Genomic DNA, 15,000 nt, shown 5'->3' with positions numbered 1-15,000 from the left:
TTCATTTCATGCCTGCAATAATCATCAGAGAAGATCTGACAAATCAGATGTGGAAGTTGAGTTAATTCTATCTTAGTGCAAATTTTCCTGTGGAAATGCATTTTGGAAGCAATACATTTTTTAAAAAGGGAGGTTCTATTAATTGCATTTACACGTATTCTTAGCGTACAGCCGTTTTATCTTGTTCGTGTTGGTGGCACCCTGGCACAGTTGTCTTCAAACTTTAGCTACTTCTCTGTAAATACTGATGATAAACTGAGCAAAGTTGATTCAAAAATCTAGAACGAGCTGGTTAGTTACGGACAGCAGACGACCAGCTGCTGTCAGCTTGTCATTTAAATTCTATGATCTCACATCTGCCATAAAAATGTGATGCAGGCTAAATGACTGTTTTTAATAAAAGAAAATGCACAGCTCTGCATGATTGCAGTACCGTGTTGAAATGTGTCTCCATGTAACACAGTTTGAGGTTGTTGGTTTTGTGGCCGTGCAGCCGGTGCTCATTTTATCAGTTTGAACTCTTGTCTCTTCTATCGATAAATTAAGTTAATAAATAATGAAGGACAGTAAGGAAAAAACCACTGAAGCTTTTTCACAGACAAAGGTGGCGTGAAAAGCATTCAGCTAAAGAAGCGCGTGATGCAATAATCATTTAAACATGAAGACGATGTTCAAATCTTCAGCTGCTTTTAAAAAGTGACAGATTTAACTGGAGGACAATAAGGTCGCCTGGAAAAGTAGCTCGAGCCCTGCTGACCATCTCACAGAGCGCGTCCTTTGGTGGAGACAAACACAGTAGTTATGGAGCTTTGATTTTATCTTTGTTCACTTCCAGTTTAACAAGTTCAAACTTACCTTTTCAGGGTTTTGTGCTACCAGAGTTCTACATGAGTTAACAGCTTCCTGTTTCTTGCTGCGCTTTGCATGTTTGTTTGTTTGTATCAGGGACACTTTTTCTGTTACCACCATTAACTCGTCGGTTTCTACCTCTCCTTCTGTGAAAGGTTTGGGCGCACGTTATCCTTTAACTCTCACATCACTAATGTCACTCGATCAGCTTATTTTCACCTCCGTAACATCCATCGCCTCCGCCCCTTCCTCACTCCACATGCCACTGCTATCCTCGTCCACAGTCTCGTTACCTCTCTGATCTTATTATATTGGGGCAACCATGGCTCAGGGAGTTGGGAATCGCATCTGTAACCGGAAGGTCGCCGGTTCGATCCCTGGGCTCTCTGTCCTGGTTGTTGTGTCCTTGGGCAAGACACTTTACCCTACTTGCGCGATATGGCAGCCTCGCCTCTGTCAGTCTGCCCCAGGGCAGCTGTGGCTACACCTGTAGCTGCCTCCACCAGTGTGTGAGAGTGACTGAATAGTGGAATTGTAAAGCGCTTTGAGGGGTCCCGAAAAGCGCTATATAAATGCAATCCATTATTATTATGATCAACTACTGGAACTCACTCTTATCTGGCCTGCCAACAAAAATCCATCAACAAGCTCCAACGTGTCCAACGTGTCCCGTATTATTACTAGGACTCCCTCTACTCACCACATCACCCATCCTGAAGCAGCTTCACTGGTGTTCAACTCCACATTAATTTTAAAATACTCCTCTACACATTTAAGGCGATTCCTTCTCTCTCCCCACCATATCTCTCTGATTGGTACAGATCTCCATCCCATCCCGGTGCCTCAGATCCTCTTCTCTTCTTCTTTTTGTTCCTTCCTCTCGTCTCGTTTCTGTGGGGGGCGGGGCTTTTAGCCGCTCTGCCCCTCGACTGTGGAGTTCCTTACCCCCTGACCTCAGAAGCATCAGTTCTTTCCCCTGTTTTAAGTCCACCCTCAAAACCCACCTGTTCAAGAACCAGAGCCGACTCTGTATAACTACTGCATGCTCTTAAACCTTTTATTATTATTCTGTTTATTTCCTGTTTTTATGCTTGTCTTATTTGTTCTGTGAAGTGTCCTTGAGTGTTTTGAATTATTATATTATATATTATGATTATGATGATGATGATGATGATTATTAATACTGTAGCTTATCGAGCTATGTGAAGCTTAAAGTCAGAGTTTTCTGAGTAACTCTCTGGCTGAAGCACAAATGAAGACCAGCAGCACAAACAGCGTGTCGCATTGGTGCTATAATTTACACTGCATCATTTAGTGATGCAGAAAATGTGAAAATGTTTTTATACTTGGTCCTAATCAGATGCTAATTTTATTTTACATTGACGGAAATGCCGCTGCCAAAACACATAATAATGTGCTGGGCTCAAAGAAAGCCTGGCTATGTTAACACACACCACAAAAACCTGTTCAGTCACTAAGAGTCTTTTCACTTTGACCTGCTGACGAGCGAGACCGTGTCCTGCTGTGGGACTTAATGCTTGAATGTTCAAAGAAAGGAAAAGTGTCAGAGCTAACTAGAATTAGAATTAATTAGTATGTATTATTATTGCTCTGTGCACTGAATCAAACAATAACTGTTTTTCTGCAACATTCATTCCCACTCTTATTTACATTAGGAATCATTAATGTGCTCTTATGTATGTTTTTAACTGCCTTCAGTCTTGCCCCGCCTTACCTCTCTGAGCTTCTTCATCCCCACACACCCTGTCGGTCTCTCAGGTCAGCTGACCAGCTGCTCCTGGAGGTACCGAGATCCAGGAGGAAGCTCAGAGGGGGCGGGGCCTTCTCTATCGTGGCTCCTAATTATGGAATAATTTGCCCATGCATGTTAGAGAGGCCCCTTCACTGTCCACTTTTAAAACGCGTCTTAAAACCCACTTTTATTCCTTGGCTTTTAACCTCAGTGAGACTCAGTTTCTCTTTTAATTGAAGTAGTTATTTAATTAATGATTTCACTCTTCTTTTATTTGTGTTTTATTTATATCTCATGTAATTTTATTTTACAGTTCCAATGTACAGCACTTTGTGTCAGCTGTGGTTGTTTTAAAGTGCTTTATAAATAAAGTTGATGATGATGATGATGATTAACAGCTCAAATTTAATTAACGTGTAAAAGTAGGGTCACCGGGGGCTCGAACCTGTTACAGCCGAGAGGCGGGGAATGACCCCGGACGGGTCACGGGTCTGTCGCAGGGCTAACGCTGAATTGTCGGCACTACATGCCATATTACCTCCACTCCAGCTGCACGTTATTTATGTTTTTTATCATATTTTCTCATCTTTGCTTTGGTCTGACGGTCTGGGCTCACCATCGAAATTTAAGCATCTGAGATCCTCAAACAAACAAATGTTGAAGAGAACTGATAAAAATCCTGCTCAGTGGCAACACTAACAAGGTTCGGAGAGTTTTCCTGTATTTATGGTTTTTTTATTAGTTGTCAAATATATAAACAGTCTGGCCCAGAGTGTCATTCTACATACAGAGATGGTAATAGTAGTAGAGTTGCTATGACGGCACTGCCCACATTAACATTAAAATTAAGCAGCCTTTTATATCACTGTTCATTTGTTATCACTTGAATCACCGTTTCATTGTCATCGTGACTGCCCTGGTGTTTTTGGTTCAGACGGCCCGCCATCGCTCAAAAAACGGCAGATGGTGCCGTTAAATATGTGCACATATTTGTGCAAAGCAACGACAGAGCCGAGTAGCACATGCAAAAAGCAGAAATAGAACAAACATATCAATGCAGCCGCTTTAGGTGAAACTCTTCCTTCCTGGACCAGGACAAAGGTGAGCTGGATTAAAGGATCCATGGAAGGAAAACCCGGATATTTTTATCCAGATTACACCTCTGGAACACTTTGGTCTGGGGTTTCCATCAGTCAGTGCTCCTGATTAATAGGCTGACATCTGTGTTGCGTGTGATAAATCTGTTGTCCTGTTAATCAAACTATTATCCATTCATCATCTTCTCAGTCAGCTTAAGATCATCACAATATCACACAAGACCGAGTGAGGTGAAAAGTACGAGCTGCTGTCACAGAGCTGCTAAACCTTAGCGTGCTAATGTGACACAACATCGTGAGCATTTCTCTTCTGGTGTTGGAGAATGATGCTATACGCTCTTGCAAAACAATTTCCAGTAATTGCCAAAGATGATGAAGAGATGTTACAGGAGGAAATAGCTTTCAGAGTGAAGAAGTGACAAAAAGAGAAAATGCTTTTGTAATGAGAGAAAAGCATTTTTATGTTTTACTTTTGCAAGAATAGCAGAGATTCAGTCACGGGGATAAATTGCTGCCATTTAAATCTCTTTTCATCATTTCATGAAAATGGAGAAATAAACCATAAATCACCCTGTAATGTTTGAAAAACCAAACTCCCTCTGCAACTTCAGTGAAACTACTGTAAACGCCTGTTTTCCTGCCAGGAAATGATACGACTGTCATCTTCTCTGTGTGAAAACAGTGAACACAAGAAAAAGAGAAGAGTGTGATGTTCACTCATGACATCGGTGGGATCCACGAGTCTTCCAACAAGCAGGATGAGCCCCACGTCACAGATCATGAGCATGAACGAGCTGCCAAAGGTTACTCATGGGGGGACAGAGAAGTCGAGCATGGTGTCAGGTCTCCCCCCTTCCTTTGCTTTAGTTTCGTCCACCTTCAGCGTGACCTCATGGGGTGTCTAAATGTAAGGACATGGAAAAAGGAGCAGTTAGAGGACAGAGTGAAGAGAAGTGGATCTCTAAATGAGGTAAAGGAGACAAGGGAAAAGTAAAAATCCTTTGTTATGTTTCAGTGTGTTTGGCAGCTTCATGGTATTCATTTATTTGGTTCTTTCTTAACCTCGAGGAGTGACGGCATCTTTCCCTCCAATAATCCAGAGAAGTTGGCTGAGTGGGAGAAAGTGGATGATACCCCAGCGCTCCTCAGGAGACTTTGTAAACTGAAGGATTTCCTGAGTTGAAACTTAGGGAAACGGATTTCTGCCCACCTGTGGAAACAACAGTCAGTCTGTTAATGCGTTTGCTCTGAGAAGCCTTGTTACAACCTGACATTTCACTCACTGACAGTAATTATATCCGACTAGTAAACTACTCCACGTCGTTCATCGTGATACCTGACAACAGGAAGCAGTTGGACTGACACAGCTCCACAGACTGTGGATTCAGGAGTGAAAACTCTTATCAGTGAACATATATCACAACGGGGTCACACCTGGACTCACCTCTGCATAAATATGCATGTAACGTGGTTGTGGTGTTCACAGTGTTTTCACCTCACTGTTTCAGAGGTGCTCTAAGGATTATCCACAACGACACAACGCACAATCCCAGTTTGTGTACCACTTTAAGAAAAGTGATTGTTTTTAATTTGATGGCACCAACAAATCTGATAAAAGTTGGGAGAGATTAACAAAAGGCTGGAAAATAAGACGACTGGTTGTTAAAAGAGCATCTTTGAGGCAGAGGTTCACCAATCTGCAAAAAAAAGAAACACGTGTGTGAACACAGTTTCCCACTGCGTCCACGGTGGCAGGTTAAGGCTCTGTCATGCAAAGAAGCCACGTGTGAACATTATGAAGAAGCAATGATGTCTTATCTGTGCCAAAGCTTGTTTAAAACAGACTGCGACAAAATGGAAAACTGTTCTGTGGTCGGGCGAATCAAAATCTGAAATTCTTTTCCAGCAAACATGGACACCACACTTTAATCCAGACACTCACCACCTGAAAATAACAACAGCTGCTCAGTTGCACAGCAGTGAAAATGTCCCGATCTCAACTTTTATGAGATGAGTTATTGCCATCAGGTTAACAATGAGATATTATTCTTTCTCAAAATTTTACATTTTCTCCATCTTAACATTTTATGTTTTCTAAATTCTATTGTGTATAAAATATAAGTTAATAAGATTCATAAATCTTTCCATTCTGCTTGATTTATATTTTACACAGCATTCAAACTTGGGTTATCAGGTAGGATTCTGTGTACAGGTACTGTTTCCTGTGTTTGGATGAACGAGTCCACATTTTTACATTTTTAGATTTAAAGCCTTTATTTTGCAAACTGTGTTGGAGGAAGTACTCTGATCCTTTAATTGAAAGTATATTAATATCAGAGTATGAAAATACTCTAATAATCTAATTACTTTTATTTTAATTTAAAAAAAATACCTAAATTATGACACATAAAAGTGCTTACATTATTGCATCAATATTCCTGAATCATTCTTTGGCTCTTTGCTCCGGTATTTTGCTGGTTGGAACTGTTGTAAATAGTTTTTCATTTATGACATTACTGATTATAAATTTTGTAAAAAAAAAAAAAAAAACTAGTACCGGTACAGAAAAAAAGAATATATTGAACCGTTCGATACAGTGCTTTCAGTTCGGTACGTATATGTATCGAACAATACAAAATTTGTAATTTATTTTATCAACTTTCCTTCTGACGATGCTGTCTGTGTTGAGCGCTCAGTGAATCTGTGTTCGACTACTCCGCCTAGGCTGCACTGTCGAGCGCAGATCCACTGAGCGCTCCACACAGACAGCATAGTCAGAAGGAAGAGCGCAGGGCAAGCTAGCGAGACAGAAGTTAAGCTCTCCTTACAACATGGACCTCCCCCACCCTCATTCAGATCTGGCGTTTGGAATTATTTTGGTCTTCATGTGACGTATGACCCTGAAGGTAAGCGAGTCATGGACTAAAGTAAAACAGTATGTTGGATGTGCCACGCAATGCTCAATTACATGGGTGGGAACTAGTGTGTTGGCGCAGTTAGCTCGTTAACGTGTTGGCCGTCTAGCCCCATGCACAGAGCGATCGGCGGTAGCTCGTTAACGGAGATTTGCCGTGTTGTGGCGTTAAGGTCATTTCAACGAGATTAACCTGAAAGCACTAGTGGGAACACAACGAATATGACTGCACATTTACGCCGACATCATCCTAGTGCAAAGACAAAAACAACAAGCATGCTACTAACTTTAGCCGAGTCATTTAGACTAGAGATGGACCGATCCGATATTACGTATCGGTATCGGTCCGATACTGACCTAAATTACTGGATCGGATATCGGAGAAAAATAAAAAATGTAATCCGATCCATTAAATATCACGAAAGCACCTCACAAAACTTGCAACACGCCGTAACTCACCTCAGAACGTTAGCACGTTGGAGCAGTATGCATCACGTGATAGAGCGGCTGTGGCATGCGGGACCTGTCGGTGGTCTGGATAGCATGTGGAGCTTCGCTAGCAACCCTGCATTTCATCTCCGACAAAGTTATCCCCGAGAGAAGTAAAGCAAGTGTGTAAGTCCATCTCTGAATGTTTGTAAAGCATTCCTGCGTTAAGCTTAACAAGCGATATATGGAGCGACTGCCTCTTCTCGCTGCTACTTCAATCATGAAACTGATCAATGATCAGCTGATCAGCTTTTCTGTCGCGAGTCCGTGTCTCTAGTTTGCTTTTGGCCCACTTTGCACCAGAAAGAGGAAACCAGCGGCTGAACAACAGCAGCACGTTTAAGCTTGATAAGCTGTTGTTAGAATGTATTTAATATTACTTTCTACTCGAGGATCTTTTTCTACGTAGCTGACGTAACTGTGCAGGGGCGGATCTAGCAAAGTTTAGCCAGGGGGGCCGATAGGGCATGAACAGGGAAAAGGGGGCACAAAGACATACTTTTCTTTCTTATTCTCATTTAAAATGTCGAGCTTTTAATAAATAATTATCTGACACCCAAAGTTTTAATTTGATGTAAAATGAATAGAAGTCAATTACTGTATATAGTGACTATTAAGTCTAATATATATACCCTAGTAAGCTATAGTACTTTTTCCTTTGGGAAGGTACCATCTGTGCAGTCTGCAATTTTGTTGAAGAAAGATGTTGAATCTATTTAATATTTCTTGAGAAATAATTGATTTCTGTGCATTTTTTTCACACTGCATCAAATTAAGGTTGATTACGTCGATTAAGCATCATGAGGTGGAGCGTGAGGGGTGGTTCCCTATTTTTTATTTATTTATTTTTGTTGTTGCTGGGAGTTGGAACCCTATTAATTAGGTTGCTTAATATTTATGCTAAGTACTCTTTAAAATACCAGAATAGGGAGGATGGTGTAGGTTTGAGTTTATTAGATTGATCAGTATTGCTGAACTATGAAATATTTTTTTTTTTGCATACAGGTATAACAGAATAGCTTTAGTGTAGTTGTTGTTTTAAACTTGAGTATGAACTTATACAAAATGCAGCAAGATATTTAAAAAAACAGTTTTGTTGATTAAAAAACATTATATCGGATTCATATCGGTATCGACAGATATCCAAATTTATGATATCGGTATCGGACATAAAAAAGTGGTATCGTGCCATCTAATTTAGACAGCTGTTAGCACATGATTCTCCTTATATGTTTAATATGCTGCTGAGAATATAGCCCAGAAGAAGCGGATAGTATAGCTTTTATTTTGGAAAGAGGCATTTCTCTGTAATAAACTCTTTTCCAAAGATGAGTGATTCCTCAATCAGATGCAGGGCTTGCAATATCGCTAGCCCGACGTCCCGGGGCTAGCGATTTTTTCAGTCGGGCTACCAAAATCTATCTCTGCCCTGCCCGTCGGGCTATTGTAGGAAGGAAAAATATATGTCAATGCTTTTGCATTCTTTCGGAAATGTAGCTGGGTAATTATGTCATTGGCATCGGTGAGCCACTGTCAATATGTGACATATTGAAATCGCGTTTGAATTTGCGCTTGTTTTTTTGCTTTCACTTTGCAATCGCTCGAACTGTGTATAGAGAGCGACAGCACTGATCTGTGAGTGATGATAATTTGTGCACCAATTCCTCTGACATCGTCTTATTAATCGTTAGCTTACTATGCAAACATGACAAGAGAAATCTCCCGCAGCTTAAACATGTGAGAGGTTGATCGCGCAGAGAATCGCTGAGCTTATGTGAGTGAGTGTGTAAAAGCAGCAGGATATATATTTGACTACGATGACCTTCACAGACAGATATATATTTTAGTTCTGCTGAGCCAAATAAGACAGGTCAGGGTGAAGAAGTGACAGCCAAAGAAAAGCTTACCACAAAACGGAGAAGTTATGACAAATCAGACTATAAGGCAAAAAGAAAGTGCAGCTTTATGGTTTCATGGACAAAAGAATTTCTGTGGCTGCAATATGACGAGCTAAATAACCAGGGCTGCACATAAGTGGTCCGCAGGTGCGCATTCGCTGTCAAAATAAAAAACACGCACAAGGGTTAGGGTTAAATTTAAAAACTGTACTTTTGAGTTAAAATATATATTTATAATTTTAATAAATAACAAATTAAAAAGGCATGAACATTTTTTTTGTATCGAAAAAATATCGAACCGTGACACCAAAGTATCGAACCGAACCGTGAATTTTGTGTATCGTTGCACCCCTAATATATATATATATAACTAACAGAGTTGCAGAAAGGTGCGGCAAAGAAGGTGCATAAGAAATACAGCAAGCTGTCCATACCTGAGGCCTTGGAAACTGCCAAGCAAAGACTCACAGCCTTGGCCAGCCGCTTGAAGAGGTACACCAGAGAGATAGAAGGCAGGAGAATAAACCAGCTGTTCTCCACAGAACCAGCAAAGGTGTACTCTCAGTGGCAAGGGAACAATAAGAGAACAGCACCACCAAGGCTGGAGACGGAGCAATACTGGAAGAGCATATGGGAGAAGGATGCAACCCATAACGGCAATGCTCAGTGGCTAGAGGATCTGAGGGCAGACCACAGCGACCTCCCTGAACAGGGTCAGTAACCATCACAGTGGCAGATATCCAAGAAAGGGTCTCCAGTATGAAGAGTTGGACAGCACCAGGGCCCGACATGGTTCACGCCTACTGGCTGAAGAAGCTGACTGCACTCCACGAGCGTCTGGCAGCACAAATGAACCAGCTGCTAGTTAACGAGAGACACCCGGAATGGCTAACTGAAGGCCGGACGGTCCTGATCCCCAAGGACCCCAAGAAGGGACCGGTCCCATCCAACTACCGACCAATAACCTGCCTCAGTACTACATGGAAGCTCCTGTCAGGCATCATATCGGCTAAGATGAACAGGCACATGGGTCAATACATGAGTGGGGCACAGAAAGGGATTGGCAAGAATACCAGAGGCGCAAAACACCAGCTACTGGTAGACAGAACAATCAGCCGAGACTGCAAGACCAGACTGACCAACCTGTGCACTGCCTGGATTGATTACAAGAAGGCCTATGACTCAATGCCCCACAGCTGGATACTGGAATGCCTAGAATTGTACAAGATCAATGGGACCCTAAGAGCCTTCATCAGGAACTCAATGGGGATGTGGCGCACAACACTAGAGGCCAACTCCAAGCCCATAGCACAAGTCACCATCAAGTGCGGGATCTACCAAGGAGATGCTCTGTCCCCACTGCTGTTCTGCATAGGCCTGAACCCCCTCAGTGAGATCATTAACAAGACTGGCTACGGATACCGACTACGGAACGGAGCAGTTGTCAGCCACCTCCTGTACATGGATGACATCAAGCTGTATGCCAAGAGTGAACGAGACATCGATTCACTGATCCACACTACCAGGCTATACAGCGATGACATCGGGATGTCGTTCGGACTGGAGAAGTGTAGTCGGATGGTAACAAAGAGAGGGAAGGTAGTCAGAACTGAGGGGATTGAACTACCAGAAGGCAACATTGCAGACATAGAGGACAGTTACAAGTACCTGGGGATCCAGCAGGCGAATGGGAACCATGAAGAGGCCGCTAGAAAAGCTGCAACCACCAAGTACCTGCAGAGGGTCAGGCAAGTCCTGAGGAGTCAGCTGAATGGTAAGAACAAGATCCGGGCCATCAACACGTACGCCCTGCCCGTGATCAGGTACCCTGCTGGGGTAATAGGCTGGCCAAAGGAGGAGATAGAAGCCACTGACATAAAGACAAGAAAGCTCCTTACCATGCATGGAGGGTTTCACCCCAAGTCCAGCACCCTGAGGCTGTACGCTAAGCGGAAGGAAGGGGGCCGGGGACTGGTGAGTGTCAGCACCACAGTCCAGGATGAGACAACGAACATCCAAGAATACATTGGGAAGATGGCCCCAACTGACCGAGTGCTCAGTGAATACCTCAGGCAGCAGAAACCCAAGAAAGAGGAGGGAGACGAGGAACCATCATGGAAGGACAGGCCCCTGCACAGTATGTACCACCGGCAGATAGAGGAGGTGGCTGATATCCAGAAATCCTACCAGTGGCTGGACAAAGCTGGACTGAAAGACAGCACAGAGGCACTAATCATGGCAGCACAAGAACAAGCTCTGAGCACAAGATCCATAGAGGCTGGGGTCTATCACACCAGGCAAGACTCCAGGTGCAGGCTGTGTAAAGATGCCCCAGAGACAATCCAGCACATAACAGCAGGGTGCAAGATGCTAGCAGGCAAGGCATACATGGAACGCCATAACCAAGTGGCCGGCATAGTGTACAGGAACATCTGTGCCGAGTATAACCTGGAAGTCCCGAGTCTTAAATAAGGGAATATTTAAGCAAATTTACACATCCATTCAGTGTGATTGCAGTATCTGAAAAATGGATTAATAAACAGAAAGGAGAGGACTTTGTAATAGATGGATATGAATTAAATCTTACAAATAGAAAGAATAAGAATGGCGGTGGTGTGGCCTTGTTTGTGGATAAAAATTTAAAATACAAGATGGTAGAAAAAATGACGATGGCGGTAGATAATATATTAGAGTGTGTAACAATAGAAATTAGTATGGGAAAAGAGAAAAATGTCATTGTAAGCTGTATATATAGAACACCAGGTTCTAATATTGAAATTTTTAAGGAGTGGGTAGATAAAACATTCATTAGGACAAATCAAAAAGTCATGTTCATTTGTGGGGATTTTAACATAGATCTACTAAATCCAAACAAGCAGAGAGCGACAGAGGAATTTATTAATACAATGTATAGCTTGGGACTTTTTCCAGTGATCACTAAGCCCAGCAGGATTACAGCACAGTCGGCAACCCTAATAGACAATATATTTACTAATGAAATAGAAAATAGAACCATAAGTGGTCTCCTAATTAATGACATCAGTGATCATCTACCTGTTTTTATAGTGTATAACAGCAATTACAGGAAGGTTAAACAGCAAAACACAATAAAATACAAACGAGTGAGAACAGAAGAGTCAATAAACGCATTCAAAAGTGATTTACTCAAGCAAGAATGGGAGATGCTGTATAAGGAAAAAAATATTGATAAAGCTTATGAGATTTTTTTAGGAAAATTTAAACTGTTATATAATAGTCATTGCCCAGTAAAGAAATATAGTAAAAAACAAAAATATGCAGAGTGCCCATGGATTACAAAAGGATTGCAAAATGCATGTAAGAAGAAAAATACCTTATACAGAGAATTTATAATGAACAGAAGCACAGAAGCTGAAAATAAATACAAGAAATATAAAAATAAATTAACGAGTATTTTAAGGTCATGTAAAAAGGAATACTATGAAAAATTACTGATTATGAATAAAAATAATATTAAAGGGATCTGGAAAACATTAAATACCATCATCAAAAAGGGCTCGGGGCAGGCAGACTATCCTTCGTATTTCGCAAATAATGATAGAAATATTACTAATATGAGAGATGTGGTAAATGAGTTCAATAAATTCTTTGTAAGTGTTGGGCCAGACTTGGCTGAAACAATTCCTGATATAACAGATTCTGTAGAGAAAGAAACTAGACTCATTGACCGCAATCCTCATTCAATGTTCTTAACGGTGGTGGAAGAAAAGGAAATCATTGATATTGTTGGGAAATCACAAACAAAAAACTCTACAGACTCTGACGACATTGATATGGAAATCGTTAAGAGAGTGATAGAGGGCATTTCCAAACCCTTAACACACATTTGCAATTTGTCCTTACAAACTGGTACATTCCCAAAACAAATGAAAACAGCTAAAGTAACACCACTGTTTAAAAATGGTGACAGACACCAATTCACAAATTATAGGCCTGTCTCTCTACTTTCTCAATTTTCAAAAATACTGGAAAAAGTCTTTAGTAATAGACTTGAGAAATTTATAGATAAACACAAAATAATAATGGATAGTCAGTATGGTTTCAGATCAAATAGATCAACATCATTGGCATTAATGGAACTGATCGAAAATATCACCAACAATATAGATAAAAGACAATGTATAGTTAGTGTATTCATTGACCTAAAAAAAGCTTTTGACACAATTAATCATGACATATTACTTGATAAACTGGAGTACTACAGCATTAGAGGAGTGGTGTTAGAATGGGTAAAGAGTTATTTGAGAGACAGGCAGCAATTTGTGAAAATTGGGGAACATCAATCAGAGTGTATGGACATTGTTTGTGGAGTTCCGCAGGGGTCAGTATTGGGACCAAAGCTGTTTATCCTCTATATCAATGATATATGCAGAACATCAGATATACTACAGTTTATTCTATTTGCAGATGATACAAATATTTTTTGTGCTGGAGAGAACTTACAGCAGCTTTTGGAAATCGTCACAAAAGAAATGATTAAACTGAAAACATGGTTTGATAGAAATAAGCTATCATTAAATTTGGAAAAAACTACATTTATGTTATTCGGAAATTGTAAAAAAGATGCAGGAGCAAAATTATTAGTAAACAATGTTGAAATAGAGCAAGTTTCGGATACAAAATTTCTGGGTGTGATAATAGATAACAAAATCTGCTGGAAACCTCACATAAAGCATATACAAGCCAAACTGTCAAGAAGCATCTCCGTACTAAGTAAAGTTAAATATTTTTTGCCTTCCAAATCACTCCGGGTACTTTATTGTTCACTTATATTGCCATATTTGGAATACTGTGTGGAAATTTGGGGAAACACATATAAAACTGCACTTCAACCAATATGTAAAATTTAAAAAAAAGCAATCAGGATGATTAATAAAGCAGGATTTAGAGACCATACTAACATCATGTTTTTGAAATTAAAAATACTGAAGTTTATGGATCTTATAAAATATAAAACTGCAAAAATTATGTACAAGGCCAGATACAATATGTTACCAGGAAATATACAGAGGATGTTCTATAACTATTTATGGGGTAAAACTGTGGAATAGTTTTACTATAGATCTACAGCAATGCTCAGGAATTAGTAAGTTCATGAAAATACTTCGAAAACTGATTTTGGAAGAATATGGTGGGTGGAGCTGACCCTCTTCCCTACTGTTTGCATTTGGTTGTAGGAGCTGGAGCGAGGTCTTGGTTTCAATAACAATTTTATTGTTATTGTTAAGCACTTTGTGCAGCATCGGCTGTTGGAAATGTGCTATATAAATAAATCTGACCTTGACCTTGACCTTGACCTTCATTGTCAGACAACGCAGGAACACACCGGCTACACAAAGCCCGGGCTCGTGAGCAACGTCTCAGCTTCCACTATTAAAGCTTTCCTAAGACTAAGTGATGAACGACAGTCACTGTACGATTCTGTGTGTGTGTGTGTGTGTGTGTGTGTGTGTGTGTGTGTGTGTGTGTGTGTGTTACTGTTGCAAACCTAAAATGATACAGATGTCATAAACTTTGTAAAGGTTACAAATGGGTATTTTTAGCCTGTTGCTAGGTGGTTGCCAGGCAACATGACAAGTTTGTTTCCTCAACACTTGCTGTTCACACCATATTTCATGGAATCTGTTTCTTATTTTGAAGAGTTAGATTTAGATTTAACTGTAAATAATATAAATCTGTTTGATAAAATCATATAATAATGATGATAAAGTAATATCTTCTTTTTCTTTCATATATAAATATTTAGAAAACGCAGTCTGTGGGCATGTGGGTGTGTGCGAACAGGCTGGTGTCAGGTGTGAACGAGTTCCCGGGCCTTACAGAACACGTTCAGGTGAGGATGAGGACTGACTCTGTGGCTGGGATTTGATCGCAAACTGATCTTTGATGATGACTCACCAGGCAAAAAAATCCCCCAATTAATCTCAACCTTAAGTCCGAAATTAAAACGGCAGCTTCTAT

General features: G+C 40.6%; 1 protein-coding gene across 1 annotated transcript in view; it reads right to left on the bottom strand.

Moving 5' to 3' along the window:
- Window positions 1-5,009: 5,009 nt before the first annotated feature.
- LOC147312236 (calmin-like) overlaps window positions 5,010-15,000 on the bottom strand; it is a 12,355-nt gene continuing 2,364 nt past the window's right edge. The window contains exons 7-8 of the mRNA XM_086264397.1: window positions 5,393-5,396; window positions 5,010-5,075 (exon numbers count right to left, since the gene is read on the bottom strand). Coding sequence (XP_086120523.1) covers window positions 5,010-5,075; window positions 5,393-5,396 — 70 coding nt within the window. The remainder of the gene's footprint in view (window positions 5,076-5,392; window positions 5,397-15,000) is intronic.

This window comes from Aulonocara sp. 'chitande type north' Nkhata Bay, linkage group LG15 (genome assembly GCF_057382095.1).
Source record: "Aulonocara sp. 'chitande type north' Nkhata Bay isolate Kocher_YH1m ecotype deep benthic linkage group LG15, A_spYH_male_GT1.1, whole genome shotgun sequence".
Lineage (NCBI taxonomy): Eukaryota > Metazoa > Chordata > Actinopteri > Cichliformes > Cichlidae > Aulonocara > Aulonocara sp. 'chitande type north' Nkhata Bay.
This window is presented reverse-complemented; position numbering and strand designations above follow the sequence as displayed.